The sequence below is a fragment of the Scyliorhinus canicula genome, chromosome 7 (genome assembly GCF_902713615.1).
Source record: "Scyliorhinus canicula chromosome 7, sScyCan1.1, whole genome shotgun sequence".
Lineage (NCBI taxonomy): Eukaryota > Metazoa > Chordata > Chondrichthyes > Carcharhiniformes > Scyliorhinidae > Scyliorhinus > Scyliorhinus canicula.
In genome coordinates, this window is record NC_052152.1 from 175,265,766 (window position 1) to 175,284,041 (window position 18,276).

At 39.8% G+C, this 18,276-nt stretch overlaps 1 protein-coding gene across 3 annotated transcripts in view; it reads left to right on the top strand.

The window, feature by feature from the left end:
- LOC119969565 (zinc finger protein 704-like) overlaps positions 1-5,910 on the top strand; it is a 114,415-nt gene extending 108,505 nt beyond the window's left edge. For all 3 annotated transcript variants that reach the window (XM_038803332.1, XM_038803331.1, XM_038803330.1), the window contains 2 exons: positions 2,010-2,125; positions 3,317-5,910. In XM_038803332.1, coding sequence (XP_038659260.1) covers positions 2,010-2,125; positions 3,317-3,428 — 228 coding nt within the window. In that variant the 3' untranslated portion in view covers positions 3,429-5,910. The remainder of the gene's footprint in view (positions 1-2,009; positions 2,126-3,316) is intronic.
- Positions 5,911-18,276: the final 12,366 nt, after the last annotated feature.

Genomic DNA, 18,276 nt, shown 5'->3' on the forward strand with positions numbered 1-18,276 from the left:
CAGAGCCACATGGCCCCAAGATTTTGCTTTATTCTCCAGCATCTAGAGGAAGAGGTGACCTAATAAAATGAAGATTTCATTATTTGCTGACCGTTAATCTACACACCACACAAATCCACAGCTGCAGGAAGGCTTTCTACTTGCTCTTTTCTGGCACATTATCTAGCTTCTGTCCTCAGGATTTGTTGCAGCCTTCACTCATTGGGGCGAGAGATAGGACATTTGTGGCACCATCAGTCATAATTCTGCAGTGTGCCCTTGCTCTCCTTCGCTTTGTGCTTGTTCACTCGCTCAAAAATGAGTGCCGAGAAAGTGTGAATGACCTTTTTATTTCTGTACACTGCAATAAACCCAGGTGCCAGCACCCATAAAGGGGTTTGTGCCAGATGCAGGCAACAATTACATTCCATGTATTTGTCAAGTCTGTACTCTTGGGCACATGGAAGATTTTACATTGATAGGCTATTAAAGCATTTTAATGTAGTGTGAGCTCCAGATCATGCAAAAAAGATGCATGGAAATTTGCCAAACGTCTTATACAACCTGTGACTGAACTCCAGCTACAGCTTGTGATCCCCATGTACAAATGCACTGGTGTTATTTTTGTCACTTTGACCTCTATGTTTGTTAAACCAGTGATCCTGTTTGAGTTGGAATAGTGAAGATGTCACTGCGGCTGTCTTTGCCACTGACTGCTTGTTGCCCTTTCCGTCTTTGTCTTCCCGAGGAATATTTCTGTTACAGCATTCGAGAATCTGGAGATTTCTGGCCTCCTGAAGAACTCGCAGCTAATCTCCAAACTGAGATAGTCTTTCTTGGAAGGGTTATTATGTTGCTTGTCCCTTTTAAAATGCTGGAAGGCTTTTAAATTTTGCCAACAGCATATTAATTACTTCCTTTCCCCAATTGGCTGAAATCCCAATTAGAAGCATTTCTCTTACCTGAAGTTCAGCCAAAATATATTACTGAAATAGACCCTGGAATGTAAAGAACAGTTGATGCACATCACATCAGGTGGGTGAACATTATACTGGAGCCTGTTTCTGGGTCAGGTTTATAGCATATTGGAAAATCCAAGCTGATGTCAGAAGAGGAAAATTAAAATTAGGTTTGCAGCTCCAATTATTCAAAAGATTCAGTACGCTTACAAAGAATACAGCAAAGGAACAGGCCCTTCGGCCCTGTACCGGTCATGATACCAACCTTTGCCAAAACTTTCAGCACTTCCTTGTGCCGTATCCCTCTATACCCATCCTATCCATGTATTTGTCAAAATGCCTTTTGAACACCGTTAATGTATCTGCTTCCACAACTTGAAAGTATCTAATGTAGCTATTCTGTCAAATAACATTTAAGATAGCAAAACTAGACTGAGCCATGAATGGTTCGAAGTAACTTCTCTTTTCAGATAAGCTAAAACAAGGGGTCACTGTTTAAAAATCAAGGGCCACTCATTTAAGACGGAGATGAGGAGAATTATTTCCTCGAGGGTCGTGAGTCTCTGGAACTCTCTTCCTCAAAAGGCGGTGAAACCTAGACAGATTATTGATTAACAAGGTTATCGGGGGTAGACAAGAATGTGGGATTGAAGTTCCAAGCAGATCAGCCGTGATCTTATTGAAAGACAGAGCAGGCTCGAGGGGATGAGTGGCCTACTTCTGCTCCTAGTTCGTATGTAGAACACACATTTTTGTAAATGAAAACCTGAGAAATGAATGTCTGATGCGAAAGGGATGTTAATTGACACAATGCATTCCAGTTTAGGATTCATTTGTGAATTAGAACCAGAGTCATCAATATCAAATGGCACATTTTGAATCAAAAACAGAATACAGTGCGGATTAGTTGACATTTGTAGAGAGAAACAGCAAGACCACATTTCAGACACGGCTATTCCTATTCTGTTTTTTGTTTCTCATTTGCATTGTTTTTGTTTTGCTATTTATTTGTACTTTTTGATGTAACGCTTTAGAAACTAGAAATTGATTTGAATCCCTGATTACCTTTAGGATCCTTTAGCACAAATACGTCCAATCAGTATTGTTGAGAAGCGACAGATTTCGCACCCATCCTTAAAGGTACATACTTCTCTCGTGTCGTCCCCTAAACCAGGGACGGGAACAAGGTACTTACTGTCTTTATTTTATGTTCCATGCTTTAGTTTCATGTGAGGGATTTGATTTTAGTGACTGGAACAAAAAACAATTCTATTAACCTACTCCAGCACAAGTCATTTTTAAAATCAATTTTGAGCTAATAACCTTGCAAAGAAATTTTAAGCTTCAATAATACTTTGTTATATCTGGAAAAAGGAAATCAATGTGAATTAATTGAATGGGTCTTAATTGGTATTTGCAGTAGCCATCAATCACATAGCAACTCCACAGTGCTTTACAAAACTGATATGGGCGTATCATAGAATGGTACAGTGAAAATTAGGCCATTCAACCCATTTGCCCATGCCAGCTCTTTGAAGGAGCAATCAAATTATTCCACTCCCTTGCACTTTCCATGTAACCCTGTAAATTTGTTGTGCATCCTTGTGTGCTCCATATTTATAGCACTCGCATGTATATATTTAGAGAGACCGTTGCTTTCAACTTATTCAAATACTCCACAGGTTGTAAAATAAGACAATATGGATAAAATTAAGCTAAATTGTTAATTTAGGAAACACTGCTGTAAGTCCTCATCAGTGAACCATATCTGTCATTAAAATTCAGTTTAACAAGGTAGCAAATTAATCAACATTTTTTTCTGTTGATCGTAGTAGATATTTTGGCCAGTTGTTTTCCCGCTGTACTAAAAACCAATCTGTTTACTTCATAATTAAGTCACGACAGATTTAGGTGTCCAGTAGCGGTGAAAATTTGCAGATCACTTGACACAAGCACTTGAGTAACTTATTTGCTTCAAACATTGCTCCCATCTGGAAGGTTGACAGTGAGAAGTTTGCTTTGTAGTATATAGTTAATAAGTTACAAAGCCACTGCTTACATTTGAAAAGTATTGCAATCCGTATTTGTTTCAGTATCATACTCTGTGACCTTAAAAGATTTGAAATAGGTGGCTCGCGGCATGGAATTTCCAAAGGCTCAAACTGTCACTAGTTTGAAGCCAATAAATAAAATGCAAATTGCCAGGCCTCAAAAGATTAGAGTACCATTTATTTAAGTTCTCTGAAGTGTTGCTGGGAGTTGAGTCGGGGTGGAATATATGCTGGCCCAGGTGTCTCAAAGAAGCTAAAATTACAGGAGTATGAATGAAAACAATTCAAAGAACTACTTTTCACAAATTTACATGCCTCTCCTTTCAGGAAACCTAGGGGCGAGGGAAAGAAATGCCGAAAAGTTTACGGAATGGAGAACAGGGATATGTGGTGCACCGCCTGTCGCTGGAAGAAGGCCTGTCAGCGGTTTGTTGATTGAAATATGGCACTTTCTGAATTTTGTACACAAGATTTGACAGCATGCTGTTTCCTGAACAATCAATGGTAACAAGAAAAGGGCAAAGTATGTTGAAAGCAGGGAATGCTTAATGCATGATTCAGTTTTGGATGAAGCACTTGTAATTATGTGTGAATGCAATCAAAAAAGTTTTTTAAAATTTTTTTTAAAAGTATGGTGACTGTTTTTGCTTTTTCAGTTTTCTTTGAACTTGCTGTGTTTTCAATGGCACTTGAACCAGCCGACAATTTTGCTGTCTTTTTTTTAAATAATGAAATCTTTGCCAGTTTGATGAAATTCCGAAACGGCGGGCTTTTTGACTGCTATCACTTCACCCTCGTCTCATTTTATTTTACTCGCTTTAAAATAATCTTCGATCTTGGAGAAGAATTGACTCTTCATTCCACTGCTGGACCATGGAGTCCGCATGAGACTGGTATTGTTTCAGGAAACACATGCAGAAATTTTTTTTAAAAAAGAAAACAAATTGAATTTATTGCTGTAAAGCTTTGCTTTTACTGCATTTGAAAAAGAAACGTAAATTTTACAGTTTTGGTTTTTGATTGCATATGGATGGGGCGGCGGAGGGAACTTTCAACCAAATTTTAATTGTTTTTAAGGTGAAAACATTTGTATATTGCTGTCATTTTTTTAAAACTGTTTTTGTTACAAGATTTGGCTCGTGATTTGGAAGCAAAAATAGGGTCAGGCCTGCCTGAAAATTCAGGAAGTGCCAACGGGAGAATCTCGTTGAACTGCACTAGGCTGTACTGCACAAGGAATAATCCAAGAAACACATGGAGGTTGCCACAGGTGCAACACGATGTAGTTGTGAGGAAGTATGTGAGGTGTAAATAATGTCTCTTCACTGCAAAATAAGACTTGTAGCATAGCTTTAGTTGAGTATTTTGAGAAAGAAGAAGAAAACCTGATGAAAGTGGTTTTGTACTTCGGATCCATTTTCATGAATGTATGACAACCATCCTTTTCACAGTGTTTAGTTAATTCTTCAGTGCTGGTTGCCATGACAATATTTTTCTTTTAAGCTGTTGCATAACTATCTGCTCACCACTGCAATTTATTTTTGTTTTCTTGAATGGTTACGGTTAGTTACCGTGACCAACAGAGAATGCTGCACCTTCTTTTAGTACCAGAATATTAAGCTAAATCCAATTCAGTTTTACCACCAGTTATATCTCGGGTCTTCAGACATAGGTTTCAGCCAATTCTTTAAACAGTGAATGGAACTGGCAGCTTAAATTTTAGCAGTTTGATTAAAAACAGAGTTTAAAGATTTCTTTCCAGGTAGTCACTGGCCAGTGAGTAAGTCACTTATTGAAGGGTTTAAACATATTGAAGTAGATAGCTGGTGATGCGGAACTTTGCCAAAAGATTGAGGGCTGTACAAAGAATATACTGCTTTGTATACCAGATTGTTTTTTAAAAATCATTATGGTGCATAGGGATGCAGAGAATTTTAAGTTGTGGTGACATCCTGGCCCCTCCACAATCCTTCAAAAATCCAGCTCTAATGAACCATTTGTTTCTGTAGTTCTAGAAGAAAACCAGGCATATCTCTTGGGTTTTTATCAGTGTTCATATTGTAGTATTTTAGAAATAAAGTACCAAAGTAAGTCTCTCCATGGACAGTCTATTATGATATGCTGAATTCTCAGGATTTTAAATGTTTATAACAACTGTAAAATGGAAAAGCAGAGACTCTAATATTTTTAATTATATACTGGATTTTTCATTTTTAATTAAAAAAAAAGGGCTTACCTGTAAAATAGATCTTGCATAAGTAGGTCTAAACTGGTCTCTGACCACAACTGGTGACATAAGCAAATGAATGTAAACTGTTAACTTTTGAAGCTTTCATTACATTAATTATTTCCTTACATATGGGGGAAAAATGATCAATGGTTAATTTTTCATTTGTCATTATGCAAAAGGAAACTTCAACCCACAACAAAGCTTGTTTTATTGCCAAACTTATTTGTATTACATAATTGTGGCAGTAAACATTCCAAGAGAGAACTTTATTTCTGCTTTGAAGACAGAATGTGTATTACCAGCAGTTGTACCAACTTTGGTTTCAGAACTCAATCATTGAACAGGTGAAGAAATCATAATCCTTTTGGGGAAAATGCACTTTTTGTATGAAAAAAAGTTATGGATGATAATATGTATAGTGTGCTTTTTATTAATGTTGGAGAGGTGCAGCATTTGTTTCCATACTGTCTTTCAGTGGGGGTGTAAAATCCTCATGGTTTTACAAAGGAACATAATTACTAAGTTAACCAGAATGGAAAGGACCTCTTATTTCTGTACATACACCTGTGATGCTGGGTCATGTCTTACATGATCAGCAATGCCTACTGCTGAGGTTTACGTGCCAATGTAATGCTGGGTTTCATATTTTTTTAAAAAATGCAAGAAATAAAGATCCTCAGAATTGTTTTTGTTTAAGTTGTAATGCATTTTTTAAAAAATCACTGGTATAAGTAGATGGTCTGATTGAACACCAACACTAATTGAGGGAACTAGGCTTCACACACTTAGTCGGGGTGTGTTAGCAGCAACGCCCATATCACGGGAAAGTGACTTTTGCTTTGGAGCAATACAAAACTCTGAGTTTAGTCCTGATTTGACTCCTGACTCCAAGGCAGAGAGGTTAAGATTCCCTGGAAAGTAGTCTCTTGTGGAACCAAGTAAGCTTGAAGAATTCACATAGATCTTAACACACTTTTTAAACAGTTAATGGGCAACTCTGTATGTACACACATGAGGATGCACAATGCTTTCCTCTGGCCAGGGCAATTTACATTAAAGCCAGGCGGTATAAATGAGATGAAAGGGAAAATGCTGGAAAATCTCAGCAAGTCTGGCAGCATCTGTAGGGAGAGAAAAGAGCTAACGTTTCGAGTCCGATGACTCTTTGGCAAAGATTCCAGCATCCGCAGTAATTTGCTTTTATCCAGGGTATAAATGAGATATTGCTTGCCTGGAACTTGAATTACAGTTACTAACCTAATCCCAGCAACGTAAGCACAATATCAGACCTCAAGTGTGTCTGCTGCAGGCGGATCAGGAACTTGGTATATTATGACATTCAATCTCCACATTCTTAACGATTTTGAAAATTTTGCAAAAGCCATTCAACATTCATAGTTTTTCAAGGACAGCCGAATGTACAAAATATAGTTAAAGCAATAATTATCCATTTGCATTTTATGAACTTCATTTTATCATTAAAGATAAATGTCCATGATGATGAAACCACACTATTGAATTCAGGTGGAGATTCTTTGCTTTTTTTCTGGTTTCTGCAAAAAAATTAATTTCTGCTGAAGTAGCAGGTAAATTGATTAATAAGGGGATCAGGGGTTACGGGCAGAAGGCAGGTGAATGAGGATGAGAAACATATCAGCCATGATTGAATGGCGGAGAAGACTCAATGGGCCGAATGGCCTAATTCTGCTTGTATCTTCTGGCCTTAAGAGGTACTTGTACAGCAACATTTCAACTTTCTTTTTAATGTGAGAAACAAGTGAGATTTTAATGGACCACACTCTATTTCTTCATGTTGTCAAAAGTAATGATAACGTTTTATCTAGATTGAGGAATTTTCATCTCGCTGAAAGAAACAAATTGGAATGATTTAGCGCCTTTCTGTGGCGTATTTTAGTATTACACTTAGCAATATAATAATAACCTTTATTAGTGTCATAAGGAGACTTACATCACACTGCAATGAAGCTCCTATGAAAATCCCCTAGTCGCCACACTCCAGCACCTGATCGGGTCCACTGAGGGAGAACACAGAATACCCAATTCACCCAAGAAGCACTCCTTGCGGGAGGAAACCGGAGCACCCAGAGGAAACCCACGCGGACACAGGGAGAACTTGCAGACTCCGCATAGACAGTGACCCAAGCCGGGAATCGCACCGGGTCCCTGGCGCTGTGAACCAACAGTGCTAGCCACTGTGCTACTGTATAAGCAGAGGTTGGGAATTACACGTATTAATATTTTTAATGAAAAAGTAATATTGCTAACATTTCTTCCTCGATTTAGTCCTAGATTTAAAAATCCACGTGCTAAAATACTATTTCAAACAATGGAAATATTTCTCAGACATTATCAGAGTTTATTGATCATATCACTGAAATTGTTTGGTTGCTGTCCTGTTAATTCATTTCTCAATATTGACCGTGAGTCAAGATATTTCTTTCCCAAATGCACTGTATCTAGCTTCACTAATCACTGAAACTATTTGAGTATTGTTGAGTAGTCCTTTCAAAACTCTCCCATAACGAAATACTAAGCATTAAAATATTTTTAATCAAGTAACAACAAATTATACCCAGAAATGGAGTGGATAGCCTCAGCAGCAATGCCACATCATTTTCTTTACCGCCATGATTCTGAAGTTCAATAAGTGTGGAGATTTTGGATTCCAGTGTTTACGGAGAAAGTTCGTTTGGTGATGGAAACTTGTGGCTTTTCAACAGCATATTTGCCTCCAGACTGACGAGACTTTTGCTTCATCTGGACTTGAAGCTATTTAATTGTGACGAAAAAGATAACGTCAATGCACTGATGTGGAAGTTGGACATTAGGGACATGGTGATGAATCTTAAATATTTTTCATTAATTCCATGAAGTCAGTTGTCATAGGGAACTTGGAAAACAAAATCTCAGGCAATTCTCTGAAGTTGATCAAAGAATTCCCATTACAAATACTTTTAATATAGGAGGAGTACAAAGTTTTCTAATCTGGAGTGTTTTCTTTCAAATTGAAAACCCAGGTAAAAGACCAAGACAGGACAGAAACAATTCATTCAAACAAGGAGCATGAATGGGCCGATCTGCCCAGAGCTTGCTCTGCGAATTAGCAAGATAATGACTTCCCTGATGGTAACCTTAAATCTGCATCCCGCCTACCATCAATAATCTATCAACCCCTAGCCTCATCCATCTCTGCCTTAGAAATATTCAAAGACTTTGCTTCCAGCATATTTTCAGGAAGGTACAAACATTTTTTGTCAAATGGTACAAGGTTTGGTTTTAAAAGTCTGGATTTCAGCAAGGGAGCAATGAGGAAGACAGGTAAGGTATTCCAATTTTTCAGGTTCTAGGCTGGGAAAGGAAATTGTGAGATGAATGGAGGATTTTAGGTATTGATCTCGAAATATTGGGGCAATTGAAGGATTGAAAGACTGTTTGACTGCAGTGGTCATGTTTTTAAAAGTATTTTGCTTTGTAAATTAAATGAAAATGAAAATCACGTATTGTCATAAGTAGGCTTCAAATGAAGTTACTGTAAAAAGCACCTAGTCGCCACATTCCGGCGCCTGTTCGGGGAGGCTGGTACAGGAATTGAACCGTGCTGCTGGCCTGCTTTGGTCTGCTTTAAAAGCCAGTGACTTAGCCCAGTGTGCTAAACCAGCCCCTAAGGCTTGGGAAGTTCAAGGAAGCAGCAGGTGTAATTGACAGAGGAACATGGTTTGACTGGAATAGTCCCTGGGGAGTTGATGTGCTTTTACTGCCTGCAGAGGTAATTATTTTTCAGCTTGGAGACAGTCATTGCTGGGTGGAGCCCAGCAATGCAGACAAGCAGTTAGGTTTTGGAGAAGCGTTGTGAGAGAGAGACGCTAAATTCTAATCTGCTTGACCCTCAGTCCACAATTCTCTCACAGTGGGATAGTTATAAAACCAGACCAAGGTTTAGCACAGCAGGCTATACAGCTAGCTTGTAATGCAGAACAAGGCAGCAGCGTGGGTTCAATTCCTGTACCGGCCTCCCCGAACAGGCGCCGGAATGTGGCGACTCGGGGGGTTTTCACAGTAACTTCATTGAAGCCTACCTGTGAAAATAAGCGATTATTATTATTAAAGAGTAATAACACGTAAAGCAGAGAAGTCTTGCCTGCGGACCAGGAAGAAGCTGAAACAGCAGATAAGCCAGTTTTGTGAAGGTATTCAGCCAGAGTCTGCAGGGGTTCTAACAGGAGCCAAAATCGGTTTTATTATTTCTCTATGCCAGTGCTTTCCAAACTTTTTTACCAGTGACCTATTTTTACCAACCGGCCAACCTTCGGGACCCAACCGGGCGGATCTTCGCGACCCACGCCGGCTGACCTTTGCGGCCTACACCGGCTGACCTGCGTGACCTACCATTTTCTCTTACCTTGTTTGCTGCTGACAAAAATGGAGGAAATTGACAAAAATTGGCCCTCGTACACACTCCTCCAATGGAACCTGTTGGATGAAGGTAAAGCCTTCCAGTGTCGGAAAGTATGGAGTCTCCATCTGTCCAAAGTTCTGCATTTTTTTCCTGTAAAATATTATCAAATAAAACACCCCGGAACTTGTAAAAAAAAAAAAAAAAAAATTTTTTAATGAATGAAACACCCCGGAACGTGTAACACAAAAGCTGTGACCGATTTTTTAAAAAGCGGTCGCACGGTGTCTTTTTGAAGGCGTTTGCAGCTGGCATTAACAGCCAGTTTCTGCGGCTGTTGCGCGCAAATGTGTGAGATCGGGAGCGCCGCGACGGACGGCTCCACGAACCTCCCGACACCCATCTGCGACCCACCCGCGGGTCGCGCCCCCGAGTTTGACAATGCCTGCTTTATGCCATGTGAATTTTAATATAGATTGAGATCTGTAAATTTCTTTTGTTGTTTAATGGGAAAGGAGTATTAATGTTAAGGGGTAATTGTAAGCGGTTCTTTTCAGGTGGGGAGTTAAAAAAGTTTAATATTGCATTCATAATAAAGTTTTGTTTTAGAAATAGCAAAACCCTATTTCTTCATGCCATCACTTCTAGAGTAAATCATTCTTTCTGATCTAAAGTATTGGGGTATATTCTAGCAGTGGCTAGAATACTGGACCGAATTGTGTGATGAGTGTTGTTTTTTTTTGAAGGAAAATATATTTGGATAATATTTGAAACTCTGGAAAAATCAATGATTGAAAAGTTATGACTATGGTAGTATTGATCAATAACTATTTATCATGGAGGAGGAAAGCCAGCTGTTATCAATTCGGGAACATAACCGAGTCACAAATATTATTAGGTAGAGATACTAGAAGTGGAGCTACCAAAAGTAAAAGGTGGGAACTGCTTTGTGATACAAATTAAGTTTTGCATCATGCCATCAATGGATTTGACAATCAAAATGTAGTGATTGTACTGAAACAGTTGTTAAAAAGTTGAGATAGCCACAAAGACAAAGACAAAATCACTGGATGAGCCCAAAGCAATACTTTGTCCAACAATATCTGTGTGAATTCCCTGTGCAAATTCCAAAACAACCATACTAATTAATCATTGGTGGTTTTGGCTCTTGTTTCTCAAGATAATTCTCATTGAAACAAGCTCAAGATATGGCTTTCATACATGTCCACATCTATGTTACTTACATTGGAGGCTGTCTCATTACACCTGTACTGTTACAAGATCATGCACCTCACAGACCATTCACCTGTTATACAAAGTGCAGGATTCCAGCTTCATGAATAGGGTTGTGGACTTTTTTGCATCTCTATATTTGTAGTGCTGAAAGCAAATATCTTCACGGCGATTGTAATTAAATATTTTCATATTGATCCCATTTTACAGAATATCAATACCTTACGTTGGCCATCTCGGCAACCATAGTGATTGTGGTTACAAATTCTACTCATGTATCCTATTATTGTAGAGAAAAAGATGAAGAATTGATCTTGAGTAGTTGTTGATTTAAGGGACATGGCTGAGCTACCAATGTGTAGCATGTAAATAGGTGTGAGGTTTGCACAGAGTGTGGAACCTTCAAGAGAAGTAGATGTATCTGGGCAAACTAGACCATTGATACCCTCAAATGTAAACCCCTACAGCCTCTTGTTGGATGTCATATAAATGGTGTTACATACATCACCATTTTCCATTCAACACATTGATGAGTCATGTAAAAGAAAGGACTTTCCCTGTCTGATACCAACTTTCATTCAGAACCTCATGATATTTCAAAGAGCTTGGGGGCAAAGTTTAATCCAAATGAGCAGATTCTGTTATATGGTTCGAGACAATTGAGAAATGGCATTCAACTGTCCTACTTTATTGGGTGGTGGGTTGGTTTCATCAAGTCTATTATTCATCACCGAGGATAATTCATGACATGTAGAAAAGATTGAAAGGCTGGGTTCTTAGGATTTGAAATGGTTAACTCAGAAGGACAAGATGTGGCACCAAGCACTTAACCAGAGTTTGATTTTGGCTGTAACTATGCAAAGCTTCTTAATTTGCAAATGTGTATTGGCAACAGAATTAGCCTGTATAAATAGCGCACACAAGGGCTTATTCAGCGCGGCCAAAGCATGCTCGTACCCCATGCTCTTAGATGGCAAGGACAATCTGCAACATTGTTTTCTTTATAAGAAAGGTTACACAATGCCACTCTTGCATCTAATACCAAGTGTGTTACTAATGGATTGCACAGCCTCAAAGTGGGAGACCATCAGTGTGTCTCAAAGTGCCACTTTCTTCCAGACCTTGACTTCTCCATAGCTCATCATGCTAACTATAATCTTTGTCCTTCCAGTCAAGGTTTCCCTGTGTCCTGCAATATTTGAACATCCTTTATTTGTCCAATGTAATTGATACCTAACTTTACAAATGCTGAAAAACACCATCAGTGCTTTCCCTCAACCTTCTTACTGTTTCTCCCTGGTGGTCTTAGCTCCCTCGCAATGCTCCGGTATCAAATGACAGAACAACTCTCTTAACACTATTAACCCACAAAGCCCTCCCAAGATCTCCGACACACAATACCAACAGCTTACCTCCTGACTGTCAGGAGCCCTCTTATTACATCTATTAACAGCAATTTTGCTGATTTTCTTTTATTTCAAATTCAGACACACACACAGTATTTTGTGTTATTTTCAACCACTCAGTGGTCACATCCACTAATGAGAGCGGAGATTCATTCTACTAATGCGATAGCAATCTGCAAATGGTCATCTCCGCTTCTGCAAACCAAATATTTGGAACATATAAAGCCTTACTTGTCTTGATCTGATCATACAGCCTCATGCACACGCATAAGCTGTGGTGTTGTGTTGGCTTTAATATTTTCAGGTTCTTACACCTGTTCTGTATATGACTGGAATAATTGATTTAAGTGTCATTCAATAAATGGATAACATATACTCCTTAATCATTTGAATGCACTGCAATCTCCAGCTGCAAAGCTGTAGCTTTGTTATCTCCATAATCTGGTGTAACTTTATATTTTTTATGTATTTACTTCCTCATTATTTCAGCTTAATAGCTATACTAATACTTTCAGAAGAGAATTATACTTTCAGAAATGTGCACAAGAGTAGAATAATTGACATAGTCAATATAATACTAAACCTTTAAAGGGACCATGGCTCAGTGGTCTATGTGAAGATGGGGCTGCACCTAAAGATGGAGGAACACTATTATGATGATGGGGCATAATTGTTTTGCTTGTACTTCAAGTACGGAAACAGTTGTGTCCAGGAGTTGATGCGTTTATTTACTTGGCAGCATATGTTCTATCTATCATTCTCATGTACTGGTCAAGATGTCAAAGCTGGGGCAGCACATGGCACAGTGGTTAGCACTGGGACCACACACACTGAGGACCAGGGTTTGAATCCCAGCCCTGGGTCACTGTTCATGTGAAATTTGCACATTCTCCCCGTGTCTGCGTGGGTTTCTCCCCGACAACCCAAAGATGTGCAGGTTAGGTGGATTGGCCAAGCTAAATTGCCCATAATTTTAAATATATATAATTGGGTACTCTAAATTTTTTTAAAATGATGTTAAAGCTGTTACCTCTTGGGTTTGTTATAGCTATAGAGATGATGTTTCTGGACATTCCAGATGACATTAGGTATTAAATTGAGTACATGGAGGATGAATAGACTCCCCAGTACCTGTTCTTGCTCCAACTTCATTTCTGAATGATATTTGCCTGGGTTTGAGAGACATTGCAACCCTCGTCTATTAAATTACAAGATCCTAGGGGGACTACACGAAAAGTGAACGGCCAGCTCATGTTGAAGCTGAAATATAAAGATCGAACGGTACCCAAATATCTCAAAAGCCATTCAAATTCAAGTGTGCTCTCCACCAAAGCAGAAAGGCATGCCTAAAATTGAGATCAACCTGTAAAGTGGACAAAGTTGCTGATGAGAATTACAGCACTGCATTTTGAAACAAATGCCCCAAATTCTTTACAGGGCTACGAAAAGACAGAGTACTACATCACTCGATCAGCTAATGTTTAACCAATTCATCTCTTTACTGTGAGGAAAGGTCCTCACCCACTCTTGATCAAAGATCAAAATAGAAAAGATACAGCAACAAAGGGTTATCTCACCGGTCACCATGCCAACAAAATGGTGTACAGGTATGCTTTTGGCTCCAAAACAAAATGGCTCTAAATGAAACTGTGGATTTAACCGAAATAAACAAAGCAGTGGAATGTGAGATCCATCCAATGGCCTCCATGAATGAGAGCCTAGCAAAATTAGGCATGAGTAGTATTTACCAAATTGAATTTCTGACCACATTTCTAACACTCTGCTCATCACTCATCCAATAGATTGCCCTTTGAAATTGCGACAACTCCTGAAAATTTGCTGGGTGGCACAGTTGTTAGTACTGCTGCCTCATGGCACTGAGATCCCAGGTTCGATCCCGGCCTCAGTCACTGTCCATGCAGAGTTTGCACATTTTCCCCGTGTCTGCGTGGGTCTCACCCCAACTCAAAGCTGTGCAAAGTAGGTTGATTGGCCACCCTAAATTTCCCCTTAATTGGAAAAAATAATTGAGTACTCCAAATTTATAACAGGAAAAAAACACAAAATTTCCAAAGAACAATGCCCAACACTTTAGAAGGCATAGAAGGGCTACTATGCCATATGGACGACATACTCATACAGGGACCTATAAGAGAGGAGCGTGATTGCAGGGTCAGAGAAGTCCTGACAACCTTACGGATGAAGGCCTAGCACGGAATGAAAAATATGAGTTTGCCAAACCATGAATAAGTTTCTAGGTCATATACTGCAAACCACAGGAATTATAGTTGATCTGCAAAAAAAGGTTTTAAGAGAAATTCCACAACCCAGCAATGGTGTCAATCTTTCTGAGGGATAGTGAGCATTGTTCCGCCAGAATTTAGAAGAGGTCAATGAGCTCTTAGGTCAGCGCTTGAGACAGGGTTAACTGGTGCTGGAACTTGGATAATAAAATAGATTTTAGGGCAGCACGGTGGCGCAGTGGTTAGCATTGCTGCCTCACAGGTTTGAACCCGGCCCTGGGTCGCTGTGTAGAATTTGCACATTCTCCCTATGTCTGCGTGGGTTTCACACCCCCCATCACCACAAAGATGTGCAGGGTAGGTGGATTAGCCACGCTAAATTGCTCCTTAATTGGAAAAAAATAATTGGGCACTCTAAATGTATTTATTTTTTTAAATAATATTTTACGGATGAAACAACATTTAATCTTCTGAAATCTTGGCACATTATGACCCAGACTTACTGACCATAGCAGTGGTGATGCATCATCTACAGGTCTGGTGACAGTACTATTTTAAGTTCAAAAAGATTGCAGGCATTGACCAGTCTACTATGCCCCTAGGCCTCTATGAGAAACAGAGAACAACAATAGACCACGATAGAAAAAGCAGCTTTGGGAGCCATGTGGGTATGTGAAATTTTTCAGACTACGTTATGGGAATACATTTCAAAATCAAAACCCTTCTGAGCATGAAAGAAATTGTGAGGCTACCACCCAGAATCCAACGGTTCAGATTGGGGGAGACATTGGTGCCGTGATAATGTCACTAAACTAGCAATACAGAGGGCCCAGGCTAATGCCCTGGGGATAAGGGTTCAAATCCCATGGCAGCTGATGGAATTTAAATTAAGTTAATAAATCGAAGGGCAGCACGGTGGCCTAGTGGTTAGCACAACTGCCTCACGGCGCTGAGGTCCCAGGTTCAATCCTGGCTCTGGGTCACTGTCGGTGTGGAGTTTGCACATTCTCCCCGTGTCTGTGTGGGTTTCGCCCCCACAACCCAAAAATGTGCAGAGTAGGTGGATTGGCCACACTAAATTGCCCCTTAATTGGAAAAAATAATTGGGTAATCTAAAGTTATTTTTTTTTAAAAATTTTTAAGTTAATAAATCGAGAATATAAAGCTAGTCTCAGTAATGATGACCGTGATCGGCAATTATCATAAATACCCATTTGGTTCATTTCGGCAACGAAACCTGCTGCCTTCCTACATGTGACTCCAGATTGACAGCAATGTAGTTGATCTTAATGGCCCTCTGCAATTGCATGGTAAGCCATTTGGTACATGGGCAACGACCTTGCCAGTAACACCCAAATCCCATTTAAAACATTCGGACTGATAAGATACCATTCCATCACAGAGTATGTGCAAAGTAAATATTGTTTGGAAGAATACCAGACTATATTCCTTGTAATCTGATACTACATTTAATATTTTGAACAGCGCAAGCACCTTACTGCCATTGATGACGTTCTAGTCTTCAGCAAGAGATTTATCACACCGAGAGCTCTTTGGCCTGATATTCTCCAAAATCTTCAAGAACATTTCGAAATTATGAAGTGTCTTGCAAGGGTGCAACTATCACTCTGGGGGTCAGGTGTACCATAGAATCCCTACAGTGCAGGAGACCATTCAGCCCATCAAATGTGCACCGACCCTCTTAAAGAGCATCCTACCTAACCCCCCATCCCCATTAGCCCACCTAATTTTTGGACACTAAGGGAGAATTTAGCATGACCAATCCACCTAACCACATCTTTGGAAGGAAATCGGAGCACCCAGATGAAACCCACGCAGACAGAAAATGTGCAAACTCCACACAGTTACCCAAAGGTTGGAATTGATAAGCAGTGCTAATCACTGTGCCATCATGCTGAATGTTCTACAGAATAAATTATTTCTAACTATCATCTGTGCCATTCACAGCCAGTGACAAAATGAACCACCATTACATATTTTCCATGAAGGCTATGGGAGTCCCTTATTTGCCTTTAAGGGGTAAACCTTCCTCACCATTATTAATCATTATTCATGGTGAATTGAAACAAACTACCTGCATTGTATCATGGCAGAAGCAGGCATTCAAAAGTCCTCGAGAATTTATTTAACGCATGATATTCCAGACATTGCAGCGTCTGACAATGGATCAACTCCATTGTCTTAGGGGCAGCAGGGTAGCATGGTGGTTAGCATAAATGCTTCACAGCTCCAGGGTCCCAGGTTCGATTCCCGGCTGGGTCACTGTCTGTGTGGAGTCTGCACGTCCTCCCCCTGTGTGCGTGGGTTTCCTCCGGGTGCTCCGGTTTCCTCCCACAGTCCAAAGATGTGCGGGTTAGGTGGATTGGCCGTGCTAAATTGCCCGTAGTGTCCTACAAAAAGTAAGGTTAAGGGGGGGTTGTTGGGTTACGGGTATAGGGTGGATACGTGGGTTTGAGTAGGTTGATCATGGCTCGGCACAACATTGAGGGCCGAAGGGCCTGTTCTGTGCTGTACTGTTCTATGTTCTATGTAACTCCAAAACTCAGCAATTCCAAACTTGCAAACCAATATGGCTTTGTTCAAGTAACCTGTTCACCCAACTATCCTCAAGCAACTGGCGAGGCCAAGAGAGGAATGTGAACCTTTAACAGATTATTCAAGTAAACCAAAGACCATAATCTAGCTCGAGTTATCGATCCTCACCACTACAGAATGGTTTTCCAGAATTTTCAGAATTACTGATAGGTAGGATATTGAGAGCACGGCTTTGAAATCTATGACACACAAAATTCAAACCCAACATCACCACTAATGACAGAGCAGGTAACACAGCATGAGGAAGAACAGAGAAACAACCAGGCTCAGAATTATAATCACAGGCATAGAGCACCTGAGTTACCAGTGCTGGGAAGTCTGGGGAGTGAGTAGGAGTCTGAGATCAACAGAGAAAAGGTACAATCATTGTATCCAAAGTAAGGATCTTAGAGAGTTGAGATAGATCGGGATATCTTAAGGAGAAACCGCAGTACCATAATATTTATGATATTTATGAAAGGAAAGCCAATAAACCTGGGCTCACTACTCAGATCCCAAGAAGAGTAAGCTCTACAATGATCCACAGGAACACCACTCACACCAACAGAAATGAAATGAAAAATCGCTTATTGTCACAAGTAGGCTTCAAATGAAGTTACTGTGAAAAGGCTTGTGTCGCCACAAGCCGTGCCTCACCTCAATAGGAAATCAGGAAGATTAATCAAGGCACCTCAAGGACTGAGGGGAGATGTAGAAAGATGGAAATATGATTGGGATAAAGATTTGGCAGGATAAGGGGAGCAGAATGGAGATATAGAGTAAAGGGTTATCAGAAGCATACATGATGCAGATTACATGACTATTAAGAGAGGTTTTGAAGAGAGCAGAAACTCCTGTGTGGAGGTCCACATGTGTAAAACCTGCTGTTAATAAATAGGCCTGGTGAAAAAGGATATGGATTTCAACAGCACACTTTTGGGTGACCCCACCCTCACAAAATACATTACATTCCTGCGCACATTCAAATGTAGATATATAATGAATAATAACAAGAACCATAAGACTGACAAACACCAACTCACTTTTCAATTATATGGCCTCCTAACCAAGTTACCATGTCACAGCAAATAATGGGTTTGGGAAAATCCGAGAAATGACACAACTGCCACTTTCTAAAGAAAATGGGAGGCTCCTTTTTAGTTGCC